Source organism: Pygocentrus nattereri, chromosome 13, assembly GCF_015220715.1.
Source record: "Pygocentrus nattereri isolate fPygNat1 chromosome 13, fPygNat1.pri, whole genome shotgun sequence".
Lineage (NCBI taxonomy): Eukaryota > Metazoa > Chordata > Actinopteri > Characiformes > Serrasalmidae > Pygocentrus > Pygocentrus nattereri.
In genome coordinates this window covers 21,950,562-21,967,005 of record NC_051223.1, presented here as the reverse complement: position 1 = coordinate 21,967,005, position 16,444 = coordinate 21,950,562, and the positions used below count along the sequence as shown (strand labels likewise).

The window sequence follows — 16,444 nt, the reverse complement described above, 5'->3', positions numbered from 1 at the left end:
AACCCTGAAACAAAGGCCAGGACTTATGGAACAATACACTTTGGACAGATTAATCCAAAGTTGTTTTATTTCGACACAGTAACAGAAGACATTTGGCGTAAACCAAACACTGCGTTTCAGCACAAATACCAACTTTGGGTTGGTGGTGGAAACGTCAGGGTTTGGGGCTGCTTTACTGCAGCAGGGCCTAGCAAGCTCTCCATACAATCCACCACAGAATCCACTATTTATTCATTTTTGTGTCAGAGGGTGCTGAAGAAAAATGTGAGACCATCTGACAAAAAACTGAAACTAAAGGTAGGCTGGACCATCCAACATGACAATGACCCAAAACATTCCAGTAAACCTACCAAGGAATGACTCAAAAGACATGGAGAATTCTGGAATGGCCAAGTCAATGTCCAGATCTTAATCCTATTTTGATGCTGTGGGTGATTTTTAACTCTCTCCCAGTCGATGTCAGAGACTGGTACATGGTTATAGGAAACTAATTGATGTTATTTCAGCCAAAGGGGGAAATACCAGCTATTTGAAGGCACTGGTGTCCTAATTTTTTCCTAAGTAGGAACTGGCATCTTCTTTTATTTTGTTGTCAAGTCACATTTATCTACATGTATTGTTTGGAAGAAGATAAAATACTGACATGTCAATATTTCTTAATAAAGAATTACATATTTTTATAGAAATTACATAATTATTCACATGACTCTATAAATATAATATACAGCATTGCACTTAATAGCCATTTTGACCAGAAACTGAAGAGTGGTCACTGACTTTTGCGTGCACACACACACACACACACACACACACACACACACACACACACCCCGAAAATCGCTTCTGTAACAAAGCCATCAGGACAGAGTCGTGATTCGTGTTGCTCTGAATCATCCGCCAAGCCTGTATTTTAAGCTCATAAAAAGGTCACAAAGAGCAAAGGAACATGTGACAAGAAGCCTCAGAGGAAAACGAAGTCAAAAGGCTATCAGCCATGCTGAATAAACGTAGAGATGGAGATGGGGGAGAGTACAAATGTAGAACATGGAGCTCCCCTCAGCCGCACATAGACGAGATCAGAGGAATGCTGGGAAAGGGAGATCCAACGGGGGCAGTCTGGAGCCCTGGAGACAGCCGCCAATGGAAAGGAATCCAAACTCTGCTCTCTGGCTTGCTGGACCCCTTACTTGTATGAGTTCAGTGAGGCTGAAGAACACAACTCTTGACGTCATCCCATATTCATGTAAACAAACAGCAAAACAACGGCTCCAGACCATTTTGAAATCTGACCTCAGCTGTTTCATAATGGTAAAGGGAGAGATTTCAAGTTAAAGAGAGTTCAAGGCCTAAAAAAAGAATTTAAGGCCTGTGCTGGAGCCATACTTTAAGCATGTTCACACTTGCTTAAGAACTGCCAACAGAGTGAGTAAGCCACAACATAAAGTATATCATTCCACCAGTCTTGCCTGATTTAAAATCATGTGTATGAGTAAATCAAATAAAACATTTAATTTGCTTTTACTTGCGTTTATGAGAATTATCCATTAAAGCAGTTGTAAAGGGAATATAGGCCTGTACCATGAGAAGTGGGCAGAAAGTAACTGCTATTACTGTTATATTTTAATCAATAATATTTAATTACCAATTCCTTTTTTGTGTTTTTTTCATTATGTTTGTGGCAGCATTTGTACTGCTTTGCAACACCTCTACATTATTAAGGTTCAGTGTTTTATTTCAGACAAGGAGTGCATCAAAAAGAGAAGAACACCATCAAACAAACTTCATTTCCTATGCTGATGGATGACGTATCAATAAAGACAATTCAGGTATTATGTAAGAGCGTTTGGAAACTACATATCGATTTACAGAATTCAGCAAAAGTCTGAACACCCCCCAGTCAACTGACATGTTTTGTTGATTCTCTATAGGTTTAAATATGACATTTTTCTGCAAATTTCTTTTTACTAGTTGAATTTAACATGTTGGAAATAAAAAAACCACTAAATTAGCGATAACCTTCACACAGGCCAAGTTTTGTGCCTTATTTTAACCCAATATATTAAATTCAGCAAAAAAACGGTATCTGTGCATTAAAAGGTGCAGTTCTTTGTAGAGGATGTGTACATATATGTACTTAAAACAACAACAAAACATGTTATTTGTGCCCAAACCTCTCCGTTTGACTGTATACTTTATATGGATAGAAGATAAACAACACTGTTTCCAAGTTTGCAGTCACAGCTAAAACATCTGGAATCACCTTTTTGAATAATATAATTCAGCCTATACGCAATGTGATAATCACTGCAGTTTCAGAACAGATTTCACTTCTAAAAGGATTTTAGAAAGGAAAGATGTGTGTGTGTGTGTGTGTGTGTGTGTGTGTGTGTGTGTGCGCGCGCACGTGGGAGACGTAAAGCCTTGCCCCCATCACTCCTCCACCCGGCCAGACTCCTCGCTCCCTTGGCTCCGGCATGCTAACGAGGCTTTTCCCCTTGCTTCTCAGAAAGAGGGAGAAACCAAATAAATAAAAGAATAAAAAGAGAGAAAGAGTGGAGGGGGAAAAAAACACATGCTGAACTATAATTTGTTATATCTTTCAGCTCCAATTAAAAATAATATCAAATCTTTTTGTTCGACTTCACAACAAGACTTCAAGAGGGCCCCCAAGACTCCCTCTATTTGCATCCCCACGCAAAGCCCACTGCTGCTCCTGAATCCCATTAATTATATGACCTACATATCAGATAGTTAATATTCCAGGCTGGGAGAAAGAGTGCAAGCCAATAGTGTGGAAGTCTAAATTTGGAGACTTCAGGACATCAGAGCTCCCCCACAGCCCACGCTTTTCTGGGGTGCACTCTTTGATCTCCTTCCTCCTGACATTGTTTGCAAATGTCTGTTTAATGGGACTGGCAAACACGAGAACACAGCCACACTCGAGTTTTCAAACAGGCCCATCTCCTCTAAACCCCCACCACCCCCACCCAGCTCTGTTATCACAGCCCAGCTCGCATTATTCACATAACAAAAGGTGAGAGAAATCAGAACAGAGCAGAGTGACAATCATACTCACTACTGACAGCAGCATCACACTCATCAGCTTCACCATCACTCACTGGTCAGAGCACTGATGATGGAATAGATGGGCAGCAGAATTATCTGCGCTTAGTCTCACAATGGTTCACTGAATGTCAACTAAATATTTACAAAATATTTATGAAGCATTATGCTGCTCAAAAGTTTGGAAACACCATTCAAAAGTTTGGAACCAATGGATAATACCTATCCAATGTGGTAGTAGAGGTGGGTGTTATGACAAAAACAACTTCACAACACTTCAAGACATTTTCTTAACATAACGGTGTCCATTAACCAACAAACAATTATTGCCCAAAGCTACAAAACATGTTCATTTCATTTAATTAATAAACAACAATACCATTTTAAAAGGGAGGGTTTATCACTGAAGTTGAGGAATGCTTTTGAACAGCATGCATGGCTCTGCTAGACAGGCCTACTAAAAAAAAGAAGCATGTAGAAACAAATAGCGATACGGGGGAATCACTTTTTGAGAGGACAACAAAACAGCGGTGTAATACATCTAAAGCAAACCTGGCAAATGTGGCAAATCTAACTATAAAACTTTTCTAACAGTAGCTCATCATTATTTAATCCATTTTGTCAACTTTTTTTGGTTGTATTTTCACAGTTAGCAGCCCCACTATTCAAATAAACCAGGGTCATACATACGTAGAGTATGTTCAGTACATTTTTGGGCTGATGGTATTTACAAAATACTACCAAAGCCTAGGAATATAGATCTGTGCTGCACTAAACACACTGAAACAAAGTGAATTATGTCTTCTTAGTATTGTAATATGTAGTTGAGTCAGTGCTCTTTAAGTGCTAATGAAATCCATGACATACTGAGAAAATCTTACTGTGACATATTGTAGCAAAATATATCAGTTTTGATGAATAGAGCCTTACTATCCCCGTCTATTTGGTAGCTGATAAATACATGATTCTAATACATTAGTGCAATACACTTTCACAGCTTACAAATATTTTGTATAAAGCTGGGAAGCTGTTATTTTTTGTGTAATCGAGACATTTTTTCCTTCATTTTTATCATCTCATTCTACTCATTAATAACTTATTTAATACAATGAGCAATGTAATATAGAAACAGAGGTGATGGGTGGACTGGTGGGAAAGGCAGGGAAAGGGGGTTTTATTTGCTTCAGTTCTGTAATATTGTGATAAAGTGCTGTTTACTAACAGAAAATAAATGTTTAAAAAGATCACAAAAACGACATTAGACATAATTAAGTGCCATGAAGATAAACAAAGGTTTACATGATTTTAATACTATAATATAGTACTATAATAATGAATTAATACTATAATATACTATAACAGATAACTGCAGTATGTTATTTAATAATTCAATGATTCCTGGTTACCATTTAAAAACTTATCAGAATACTTGTCATATTGGATAACATGCCTAAAAAGACCTTTAAGTTATTATTGTATATAATATACACACATTACATCAGTTATTACTGTGTAGAAAATATATATCTTTTAACTGATGACAATGACAAGGGCACTAAGCACATCCACACAGATACACACAGAGACACACACAGACATACACTAAGACACACTGAGACATACTCAGACACGCACAGGGGCTGATCTCTTAATCAGTGTCCAGTTCAACTGTAGGCTTTCTCTGAAGACTGTGGCCTGGCTGCTGTAAGCCAGAGCATGAATATGGAGCTCTTTTGCGGTGCGGGGCTTGCTTATGTTTTCTGTCTGATATCTCTGCCCCATTCCCATTTCAAAGGGAGGTCCACCCAGGGGTTTGACTTTTTGATCTGGCTGGCGACGGACTCGACCACCTGCATGCGGTATCAGGCTGGCCTGGCCTGGCTGGATCCCCCGCCGGTCAGAGCAGAGGCTGGGAGCTGGGCACTGAGCCCGCTGTTGCTGCCACTGCACTACCTCTCTCTCTTTCCCTCAACCATCAGCCTGGACACACATTCAACACTGCTGCCATTTTATATATTTTGCAAAATTTCATGGATGAAACCATATGATGAAAAAAGACAGGTAGAATCTCTATGTGGTGACAAGAGGAGCTCAACAGGCATACCAGACACAGAGGATTGGTCAGAACTAGGGTGGGTGTGGTAATTCAAATATACAGATATCCAAATTGATCTTGGAATTTGTTTACTTAACTCTTTAAACTGTATTGAGCCATATGTGGCCACATGTCAGTTCCTCAATCTCATAGTTACAAACCTAGGATAAGCATCAATCAGGTATTCAAATGAAGCACAAAAAGACAACACAGAGTTAGAGAGGAATTCCACTGATTGCTCAAAACTTACTTATAATGAACTCATTAAGATGTACACAAAGTCATTTACAGTGGTTTAACATGAAATGACTCACTCTAGACAAACATACCAGATCACAATGAATCACAGTAAGGGAGACAGACGTCTCAAGAATTGAATGCCTCTAAAACCTACATCTCAGCAAGCTATTACGTGAAATGGTTATGCATAACTTGCCTGATGCCTGAGACATTGTTTCATGATAGCTTTGAGAAATAGATTTAGCCAACAATGTATTTTATTAAACCTTTCATTTCACCTAAATAAACCTTTCATCTCCAAGATTAATCACCTTTTTTCCCATATCAACTTTACATTTAAAACCTCGGACAACACATGTGAAGAACTCATGTGAAGGTTCTTTAAATCTTTAAATGGTTCTTCACACTTACAATCTCTTTTACAAACATGGATCTTTAGGGAAGCAAAGAACCTTATGTGGTAATTTCTGGTTGAAAAATGGGACATTTCGGATAGTGAAGGTTAAAATTCCTATCCATATTTAGAGGAATGATGTGCCCTCAGAAGCTACCTTAAAGTAAGTAAGCTGCCAAACTTCTTCAAACTCACAGGGACATTTTCTGGAAGTCAATCAAGCTGAGAACCACACTATCAATGCTTTCAGTAGAGAATCCCCACTGCCAGTGTAATGTATTCCAAGGCAGTGTAATCATGTCCAAGGCTTAATCTGGGTCCAGAGTGTATTTTACCCCTTCCTTCTTGATTGTACAGTCATCAATTACTTTGTCCTGTGCAAAGTCACACAAACAGCACTGCCTCCTCCAGCCTAGTCTGACAGCTTTTGAGGCCTTGATTGAATCAAGCACATGGGCATTAAACAATCAACCATCAAGGCAAATGTTTTAATTGATATGATTATTCTTTAATGATATTATGATTTCTTTAAGCAGGCATTAGCATTAAAAGTTAATGAGATGACTATGACCATGACAATATAATTAAAACCCTCAGGAGTTCTGATGCTCAAATGAATAATTTACAGTAAGCAGGGGGGTATCTTCCATAGCCCAATACAGCCAGCCGTGTGATCGGAAGTGAGAGAGAGAGGGGAGGAAAAGGAAGAAGAGCAAAAAAGGAGCTCTGCTTTTTCCCCCTGCTGGCATGGCTGACTTTGATTGGGGGCCACTCTATTAGTGGCAGAGTATTTGGGTTGTGCCTGTATTAAACCTTTAAGCCTTTTGGGATACAGATTCTATGTTTGATAGCTCTGTGTTCTAAACTGAGGATTCTGATCTTATGAGACGGGTAAAGACAACAGGCGCATGTGGCTGAACGCACAACACATGTCACAACCTCTTGACTACCTTTAACCCCGTGGAGGAATTCATGCATGTATGCAGTACACTAATGGCCCTTTAGTGAGCTATAAAAAGAGTAGCGTGAGGGTTGGGGTGCTGCTCTCCCACACACTGCTCTTCACTGCCATAAACATGTGGAGCTGAGCGGCCCTCTCTGTCTCCAACTTACAACAATATTTATCACAGCACGTTAATGCGCCTTTCCTCAGCACACAGCAGTGCCTCTCTCAACTCACCATGACAAACACAAACTGAGTGTGAATGAGTGTGTGTGTGTGTGTGTGTGTGTGTGTGTGTGTGTGTGTGTGTGTGTGTGGGTGGGTTGGGGGGTTGGTGAAGGCTCTTCAGAACATCTGTGCTAAATATTTCAGTTTATTTTGTTCAACCTTGCCTCTACACGCCACATCTGTAGCATATGACCAATACAGGTGATGGGCTCACCTGTCAACTGTCGTCTATTATAACGGCGTGTAATTCCTTTGTTAGTGCAGCTCACTGGAACATATGAGCACACTGCCATTCGAACCCTCATGCACACTAAATAAGCAGAATGAAACCGTCTGAGAAGGTGAATCTGGGTCAATTTCCAAATGAACTCTGGTGCAGTTCATCTTAAACATGACCACAATATGGAGTAAAGATGTCTATATAGATAAAATCAACAGTCATTTTCTCTATGAAGACCTTCTTTTCTTCCTGCAACAGACAAATCTCTGATGCTTTGGACATAGTTTTATTCTTACTGAATATCACAATACATACATACCTAACTAGAAGCTTAGTTAAGCCACAGTGCAGCATGATTCAGATATTATAGACATAATTTGAATACCATCCCAGATACTGTCGCTAAATGTATATTAAAAAAAAATCTGCTGAATCGACTGTGATCTTTGTCCATATGACTTTTGCTTACATTTTTTAGTTCAATGCCAGTTATAGTCCTATTTGAGCTGTATTAGTTTTAAATGGGGAGATGCAATATGAGTGATTACTGAAGAGATTTATGATTTTAACCCATTACAAAATTGCAACATTTGCTATGTAATAATGCCAGAGTAAATGACACTTAACAGCTCAGAAGCATGGCATCTGTGCATCATCATGAACATCCACGTGATAGCGCTTTGATCGCTCTCTTGGGTAATTGGGCGAAATTACAGAGATATTTTATCCCATATACAATCAGTCAGTCAAATCAGGCATAGATTACATACTGGACTTTCTCTGGTAAAAAATAATCCAGCTTGAATATGACTTAATTCAGTGTGAATGTAAAGAGACCCAGGACTAAAATGCAAAAAAGTACAATCGACTGCTTTGTTCTGGTCCAAGCGAACCAAATCACAAATGTAAACTCAATTTAAGTGTTTTTCAAGTTAAGGTTTTTACAAGGCTTTACTGAGAAACATCAAAGTTATTGCCCAAGGTAACTGACCATACACTACATATGCAAACATTAGGCTGAAAAATACTGGAGTGTTCCTTTAAGTTTGCAGTAGTGCTAGACTTTGGCTCGCCTGCTAACTCACTGCTAACTCATTTTCACATAAAATCCACAACAAAATACCACCTTTAAATGCTGCTCCTCTGAATTACACCAATCTATAGAACACACTATACAAGTTACAAGGCAAGTGACAAATTTGGTGAACAAATACAACAAAAAAATTATTAATCAAATGTCCAGACGCTTAAGAAATGTGCCATTAAAAGAAGGCAGGTGGAAATGGATATAGAAAAAGATAAGAAGCACAGCAGTGTAGAGAAGAAAAAAAGTGTTTGTGTTTTGTTTCTCATCCTTCTCTGGTTTCAGATGACTTTGAGATGCCAAGCGGTTTTAATGTTGGAGATTGGCTTTATTTGCCTACTTTCAAAAGCATGGGGGGGTCTCAGCAGCCAGGCTGGGATAGGAAGGGAGGAGTGCAGGGCCGTCATGCAGAAAGGCAGAAAGGCACGGGCATGGCGGCGGGCGGTGAAAAAGCTCATAAATCCTGATTTGAGCAGGGCCCCGAGCTGGCAGGCGCGCTGCACCGACTACATTTCTTAAATGCTACGTCTGATTAAGTCTTCCCATTAGGTGACAGCTGAACTTTAACATTAATATGATAATATTGAAATAAGTGCGTGTTATTTACTTAGCGGCGGGGCGGCGATGGAGGGAGGCAGGGGAGGGGTGTTGGAGGGTGGGGAGAGAGTTGGGTAGGGTGGGTGGGGGGGATGATGAATGATTTCTGGACAGCTCCTGTGACACCAGGCAGCCGCGGCCCCTCTAATGAGACTTGACAAAATGGAGACATATGCAGAAATATTGGTTACAGTCTACGTCCCCGACAACCTCCCTCCCTCTCTCTCTCCCTCTCTCTCCCTCTCTCTCCCTCTCTCTCCCTCTCTCTCCCTCTCTCTCCCTCTCTCTCCCTCTCTCTCCACACCCTGTCCTGATTGTCTACAGCCACTGAAGCATCTATTTCAATTGGCACTTCCTTCCTGGCCCCGGGATTTTAAATTTAGCTGGTGTCATTTACATATTACTCTTAATCAAAAAAGAAAAAAAGAAACAAACCCTTGTCGTCATGGTTCAGGGAAAGGCGCAAAGGCACTTTATAAAATGGAGATGTGACAGACGTTAAAGTAAATTCTGTGTGAGCGTGTTTGTGTGTGTGTGTGTGTGTGTGGGGAGAGAGAGACAGAGCGTGAAAGAGAGCGTGAGAGAGAGAGAGATAAAGAAAGAGATGGAGAATATAGCATATAGCTGTCTGTCTACGTTTATAAGTGAAGGAAAAAAGAAGGAGAGAATGTCTACATTGCCTTGATTAGCTGAAAATTTCTCTTTAACCTTAATGTGTAGTTTGAATAGTCTTTAAAAGTGGACACTTCACAGAGTCAGACCGAGACATTAAAGGAATCGTCCAGTGGTCTTCAACCACATCTCAGTCTACTGAAATCTTGAAGCATTTCCACTTGGAACAGAACCAAAAAACCGTTGACTCAAAATACACTTCAACATCGTTCTTATACTTTTTAGGAAATCATTTGTCTGGATTTTTCCAGGATGTTCCAGGACATCTTCCACAGCATCCATTCATGACAGTGGTTTCTTATGAAAATGTCAAACTAGAATTAGATTTAGATAACATACGATAAGGCTTTATTGTCATTCGCATCACACGTGGCACAGGTGGAATGAAATGGTGTACTCAAGGTCCCAGTTAACTCCCAAAAGTAACAATAAACAATAAATAATAAGATTTATATCTATCCATAGCATTAATGTCAACAACACATCTCTAAACAACTGGACAAAACAGGTAAAAAACCTGCAAAGCCATACTGCTTCCTAGCTGTCAGTGTTTAGTAACTCCACACTAATGGCAAAAACTAGGGAGCCCCGGATGGGATGGAGTTTTTTTTTTTTTAATTAATAAAAAATTTTTTAAAAGGATTTGAGCGAATATCTTACAGTTCGTACGCATATTTTCTCTCATTCGTGGTCACAATTTCGTTAAATCCTTCCCTTGCTTTCTTTTAATTGAGTGCATGTTTTCTTCACTTCGTGGGTACGTTTTTCTTTTATTTGTGATCACAATTTTTCTAATTCATTCTCTCGTTTTAACTGTGGTCACTTTTTATTTTTAACTGAATGCACATTGTTTGTATTTTGATAACAGCTCCCTGACTGTCTGGCAGGTTTCAATGTGTTATATTGATGAGATAATGAACAGAGACACTCAGCAGGTCTGATTTTGATTTTGGGGGCTATGAGGAAACTGCAGCTCCTCTTCACAGCCAACAGACCACAGTGTTTCTGCTCCCGTTCAAATGCCGGTGTTAGAGACCATCATACAATTACAAGAAGAAATGATCAGCGTTTCAACAGCCTCACATTAATATATCTATATCTAGTCCACAGATCTATTAAACTCTCTTGCCATTGTTTCTGTGTGTGTTAAATCTGTGTGAGTTAAAAAATAAGTTTGTTGAATCGTCGACGCTGATTTCTTCCTGTAATGATCTCTAACACCGCAGCTTGTCGCGGGAGCAGAAACAGGACTAAGTGGCCGCGCTGCGTCTGTGTCTCTGTTAAATATGATCATTAGAAAGTGCAGTTCAGTGAAGATTGTGGTTGTAGCTTGTTGTCTTCCTTCACCACCAAACTGCAACTGCACTGATGAATCTGAGGGCCGTTTTCTGTAAAGAGGAACTGCAGTTTCCTCATAACGCACCAAATCAATCAGTCTGCCACATCAAAACCCGTCAGACAATGTCAGGGAGCTGTTAATTACTCCTGCACTGGACAAATAACATCACCTGTATTTACTACATTGATTTTGCACAAAAAAAAACAAAAACAACAACAAAAAAACATGCATTCCTTTAAAAAATAAAACCTGAAAACTATTAAAAGAAATCAAGAAAACAAATTGGAAAGTAAAGAACTAAAGAAACTGCAAAATGTTTGCTCGAATTAATTATTTTTTTAACCTCTGTCCCCTCCAGGGCTCTGTAAAAAACACAGCTTGACCTCAAATAAACAAACTAAAAAATTACTAACCGCTGCCCTCTAAAGCACCATTCATTAGTTAGAACTTCTGCTGTTTGTCATAAGACTCAAGGAGTGCCTCAATAAAAGCATTTTTGTGATCTTTTATTTACATTTATGGACATTAGTCCATCTGAAAAAACACAATTCACATTTCATTTGTTGTGATGTAAACATGATTGTGAAAGCTAACAAGTGTGGATAATAAATGTGATCAACTTAAACAGTTGTGAGTAGGTAAGTACTACCTGTGGCCTATCACAGAGTACACTAGTTCAGTTTTAAAGGTCTGTATGAAAACAATATAAGAACAATTTGGCATCTCAGTAATTATTAAAATTAATTAATAAGTAAAATTAATACATTTATCCAGACTGACACTGCAGTGACCTATAAAGTCTATAAAGTAACCCCCACCTTACACCACACCCTCCCCAGGACCAATCATTTTTTATGAATTTCCTAATTTTCCAGGTCCACCTCAAAATGTTCAAGTTTTCCAAGACATGTGAGAACATGTTAATGGCAGGAGACAAGGGGCAGATGATAAAACATTCCCACTGGCTTCTTTTACCAATGTTATTTCAAGTCAACAGATTTTCTGTTCTTTTCTAAGTACAGGTAAATTGTTGTCTGGTAATCAGTAATATAGTACACATGCAGTACATCTACTTTTAAAAGTACATAATAATACTTTTAAATGGCATATGTGCCATTTAGAATTACTATGTTCTTAATGGATATGTACTTTTAAATGGCACATATTCTATGTTTTTTCTACTATTTTTATTTTTCCTCAAGTTCTGTCTATAAAGTTTGTGGTTTTATGCACCAAAGTCACTCATATTTCATTTTCACCTGACTATTTTCCAGCCTCTGTCTATCCCTCAGAATTTTTTATTTTTTTTTTAGAATTGTTTTTTGTTACTGTGCCTTTAGAAATTATATATGTAATTGAGCTCAGTTGTGATTGGCTGCCCTGCACTGTGCTCCATTCAAGAAGCAGTCCGGATCTGAAACACTCCTTATAAGTTCAGAATGAATGGGCAGGGCTAAACTGCTAAACAAGCAATTCTAAACTTGATTTAAACTGTTATTGCACTGTTTTGTAACTTGGTTTTCATATATGGACTGTATGGACTGGTATATATGAAGCGAATAGTTTGTACTGAAACTTTAACAATGTTTATGTAGTACATCAAAATCTTTTATTCTCTTTTATTCTCTCTGTGCTCCGTTTTCCCCACAATATTTTTCCATGATATGCGCTCTTTAAGAAACAAGTGTGATGTTTATAGTTAACAGATTCTGGACAAAACTTAAAAATCACCTGCACCCGAGTGCTGTTTTATTTGACCTTAAACTGCATTTCTTTCCACACATTCATGCTGTTTCACCTGGTGTGTGTGTGTGTGGTGTGTGAGTGGTGTGCTTATGCACTAGTTTGTACATGAGCAGTATTTCAGACATCTACAGAGGAGCAGCAGAAACAGGGTCCCTACCTTCCTCTTACCTTCTCAGCATGCCAGTCAGGATACGCGAGCTTTTGCCCAGGTTAGCATCCGTCTCTCTCAGCTAGAAAGAGGTAAAAAAAAAAAGAAAAAGAAAAGCAGTTCATGTATGAGGCATCGCATCACATCACATTGTAATCACATGCACGGGCTGCAAAGAAAGGCAGAAAGACAGAAGGATCATGTTTGGAAAGTAGAAGAATTACAGCACAAAAGACTGATTATAACTTGTGCTTGGCATATTAATAGATGCTGAAGCATCTTCCTTACATTGAGTTGCAAAGTCTTTTTCATTTTGCTGTTTCATTTTTTCCCCCCGCTCGCTGTCAAAAGATGTTTTTTTTTATTCTCTCAGTACTTCATGTGACTCTCTGGGGGAGATGGGAGCGAGACAGCCATTTCTCTCGAGACATGAGTATGAGAGCGTATGTGTGTATTTAGGAATGCTGACGTTGCTCTGGAAGAGAAGTCAGTGAATTCTGGTTGTAGTCAGATATGTGCTGCAGGAGGCCCTCCCTGCTAAAGGCCTTTTCTCTCCCCATGCTCAGCAGGGTGCCTCTCTGCTTTACTGTCACTCTCTGGAAAGCAGGCTGCACTGTGCTGCACTGTGTGTGTGTTGGTGGCCAGGCTCAGGGACAGATGTGGTTTTGGGCGGGTTTGGGTTCTGGCACCAGCAGCAGCCTAAGAGCCGCCTGATGTATCTCTCAACGATGGATCCATCCCATGAGAGTTGCTCTAGCTTTTCCCAAATCTCTCTCTCTCTCTCTCTCTCTCTCTCTCTCTCTCTCTCTCTCTCTCTCTCTCTCTCTCTCTCTCTCTCTCTCTCTCTCTCTCTCTCTCTCTCTCTCTCTCTCTCTCTCTCTCTCTCTCTCTCTCTCTCTCTCTGAATAACATCTGCCCAAAACTGAGGACACATATAAAAGTTCTTAACTATAACCCCAATTCCAATGAAGTTGGGACGATGATAACAACAATTTGCAAATCCTTTTCAACCTACACACTACACAACTGAATACACTACAAAGACAAGATGTTTTATGTTCAAGCGGATAAACTTTATTGTTGTTTTGTTTTTTTGTTTTTTTGCAAATATTCACTCATTTTGAATTTAATGCCTGCAACACATTCCAAAGAAGTAGGGACAGGGGCATGTTTACCACTGTGTTACATCACCTTTCCTTTTAACAACACTCAATAAGCATTTGGGAACTGAAGACACTAATTGTTGAAGCTTTGTAGGTGGAATTCTTTCCCATTCTTGCTTGATGTACAACTTCAGTTGCTCAACAGTCCAGAGTCTCCGTTGTTGTATTTTACGCTTCATAATGCGCTACACATTTTCAATGGGAGACAGGTCTGGACTGCAGGCAGGCCAGTCTAGTACCCGCACTCTTTTACTACGAAGCCACGCTGTTGTAACACATGCAGAATGTGGCTTGGCATTGTCTTGCTGAAATAAGCAGGGACGTCCCTGAAAAAGACGTTGCTTGGATGGCAGCATATGTTGCTCCAAAACCTGTATGTATCTTTCAGCATTAATGGAGCCTTCACAGATGTGCAAGTTACCCATGCCATGGGCACTAACACACCCCCTATACCATCAGAGATGCTGGCTTTTGAACTCCGCGCTGATAAAAATCTGGACAGTCCTTTTCCTCTTTGGCCGGAGGACACAACGTCCATGATTTCCAAAAACATGAAAATGTAGACTCTTCAGACCACAGGAAACTTTTCCACTTTGCGTCAGTCCATCTCAGATGAGCTCAGGCCCAGAGAAGCCGGCGGCGTTTCTGGGTGTTGTTGATATATGGCTTTCGCTTTGCATGGCAGAGTTTTAACTTGCACTTGTAGATGGAGCGACGAACTGTGTTCACTGACAGTGATTTTCTGAAGTGTTCCTGAGCCCATGTGGTAATATCCATTACAGAATGATGTTGGTTTTTAATGCAGTGCTGCCTGAGGGATCGAAGGTCACGGGCATTCAATGTTGGTTTTCTGCCTTGCCGCTTACTTGCAGAGATTTTTCCAGATTCTCTGAATCTTTTGATGATATTATGGACTGTAGATGATGAAATCCCTAAATTCCTTGCAATTGCACATTGAGAAACGTTGTTCTTAAACTGTTGGACTATTTGCACACGCAGTTGTTCACAAAGTGGTGAACCTCACCCCCTCCTTGCTTGTGAACGACTGAGCCTCTCAGGGATGCTCCCTTTATAGCCAATCATGACACTCACCTGTTTCCAATTAACCTGTTCACCTGTGGAATGTTCCAAACAGGTGTTTTTTGAGCGTTCCTCAACTTTCCCAGTCTTTCGTTGCCCCTGTCCCAACTTCTTTGGAATGTGTTGCAGGCATCAAATTCAAAATGATTGAATAGTTGCAAAAAACAATAAAGTTTATCCGCTTGAACATTAAATATCTTGTCTTTGTAGTGTATTCAACTGAATATAGGTTGAAAAGGATTTGCAAATCATCGTATTCTGTTTGAATTTATGTTTTACACAACGTCCCAACTTCATTGGAATTTGGGTTGTAACTAAACAGTGTACCAATATAACATAATAAAGTTACAGAGTTATTTCAGGGAAAAATGTTTGTTTTTAAAATATATATACACACACATATACACACACACAGTTACACGCAAAATATTTATTGGATGCCCCTGGTGAAATTACACATTTCATTGATTTCAAAGTGAAAATAAATGATCAAATTCTCTAAAATACTCACCGCCACTGTCAGAAGAAAACCCTGAATCTCCATTTTTGTAGATTTTCAGTTTTTGGCATAATTTGAAAATGCCTGTTGTGTTTTACATTGTGAGTAAACTAATGTATTGTGAACCAAAAGAAGCAGCGCAAAAAGTCTGGTTCCACTGACTTACATTAAAATTAAAGTAAGTTTTGTTCCTTTACCTGTAAAGTTGTCATTTTGAAGACGAGAGGTTTCTTCTGACAATAGAGTTATGCATATTTGAACCACTGTTACTATTAATTTGCAAAAAAAAGATTTTTGGCACAAGACGTTTTGGCACAATTTATATATTCAGCAAAGATGTAGAAATTAAGAAATTCTGTACAAAATGGCATATTTAAATTTCTTCCCTGTAGGAGAAGTAATTATTTTCACTTAGAAAATCAACAATATTTGACTGGGTGTTTTCAAACGTGTGTGTGTTGTCTTGATAAGACTGTTTAAAAAGGTTTAAAATGTGCTGCGGAAAAGTCTTAAAACACATGAGAAATTGTTTGAAAACATAAAAACTTTAAAACTTTAGCTCCGCCTATTCACACTAAAGATATCTTAGCCTGAACTACTTTTTGAACATGCAAAACATCAGGCAGCCAATCAGAACAGAGGTTATTTACATATATCAGTCTTAAAGGTACAGTAGCAAAAATACTCTGTTGAATTCTAAGGGATGAAGAGTGGTTGAAAAATGTTCATGTAAAAATAAATTATGACTTTTTTGGTGCATAATGAGACACAATATCCTAAGTGGACCTTATGGGAAAAAAATATAAAGAGTAAGTACAGGCTCTTTAAATATTCAGTGCAAGATAACAGTATGATACTGTAAGTATGGAAAGCTCTTGTTCCCTAGTTATCTCATATTCAAGTGAAAAAAAAAAAATCAAAGCCACTCTACCA

At 39.0% G+C, this 16,444-nt stretch overlaps 1 protein-coding gene across 4 annotated transcripts in view; it reads right to left on the bottom strand.

Annotated features, from left to right (window-relative positions):
* The window catches only part of vti1a (vesicle transport through interaction with t-SNAREs 1A), a 160,590-nt gene that overhangs the window by 50,611 nt on the left and 93,535 nt on the right, over nucleotides 1-16,444 (bottom strand). For 2 of the 4 annotated variants that reach the window (XM_017696042.2, XM_037544009.1), the window contains one exon: nucleotides 12,779-12,851. In XM_017696042.2, the coding sequence (XP_017551531.1) occupies nucleotides 12,786-12,851 (66 nt within the window). In that variant the 3' untranslated portion in view covers nucleotides 12,779-12,785. The remainder of the gene's footprint in view (nucleotides 1-12,778; nucleotides 12,852-16,444) is intronic. The other 2 variants (XM_017696040.2, XM_017696041.2) reach the window with 1 other exon arrangement.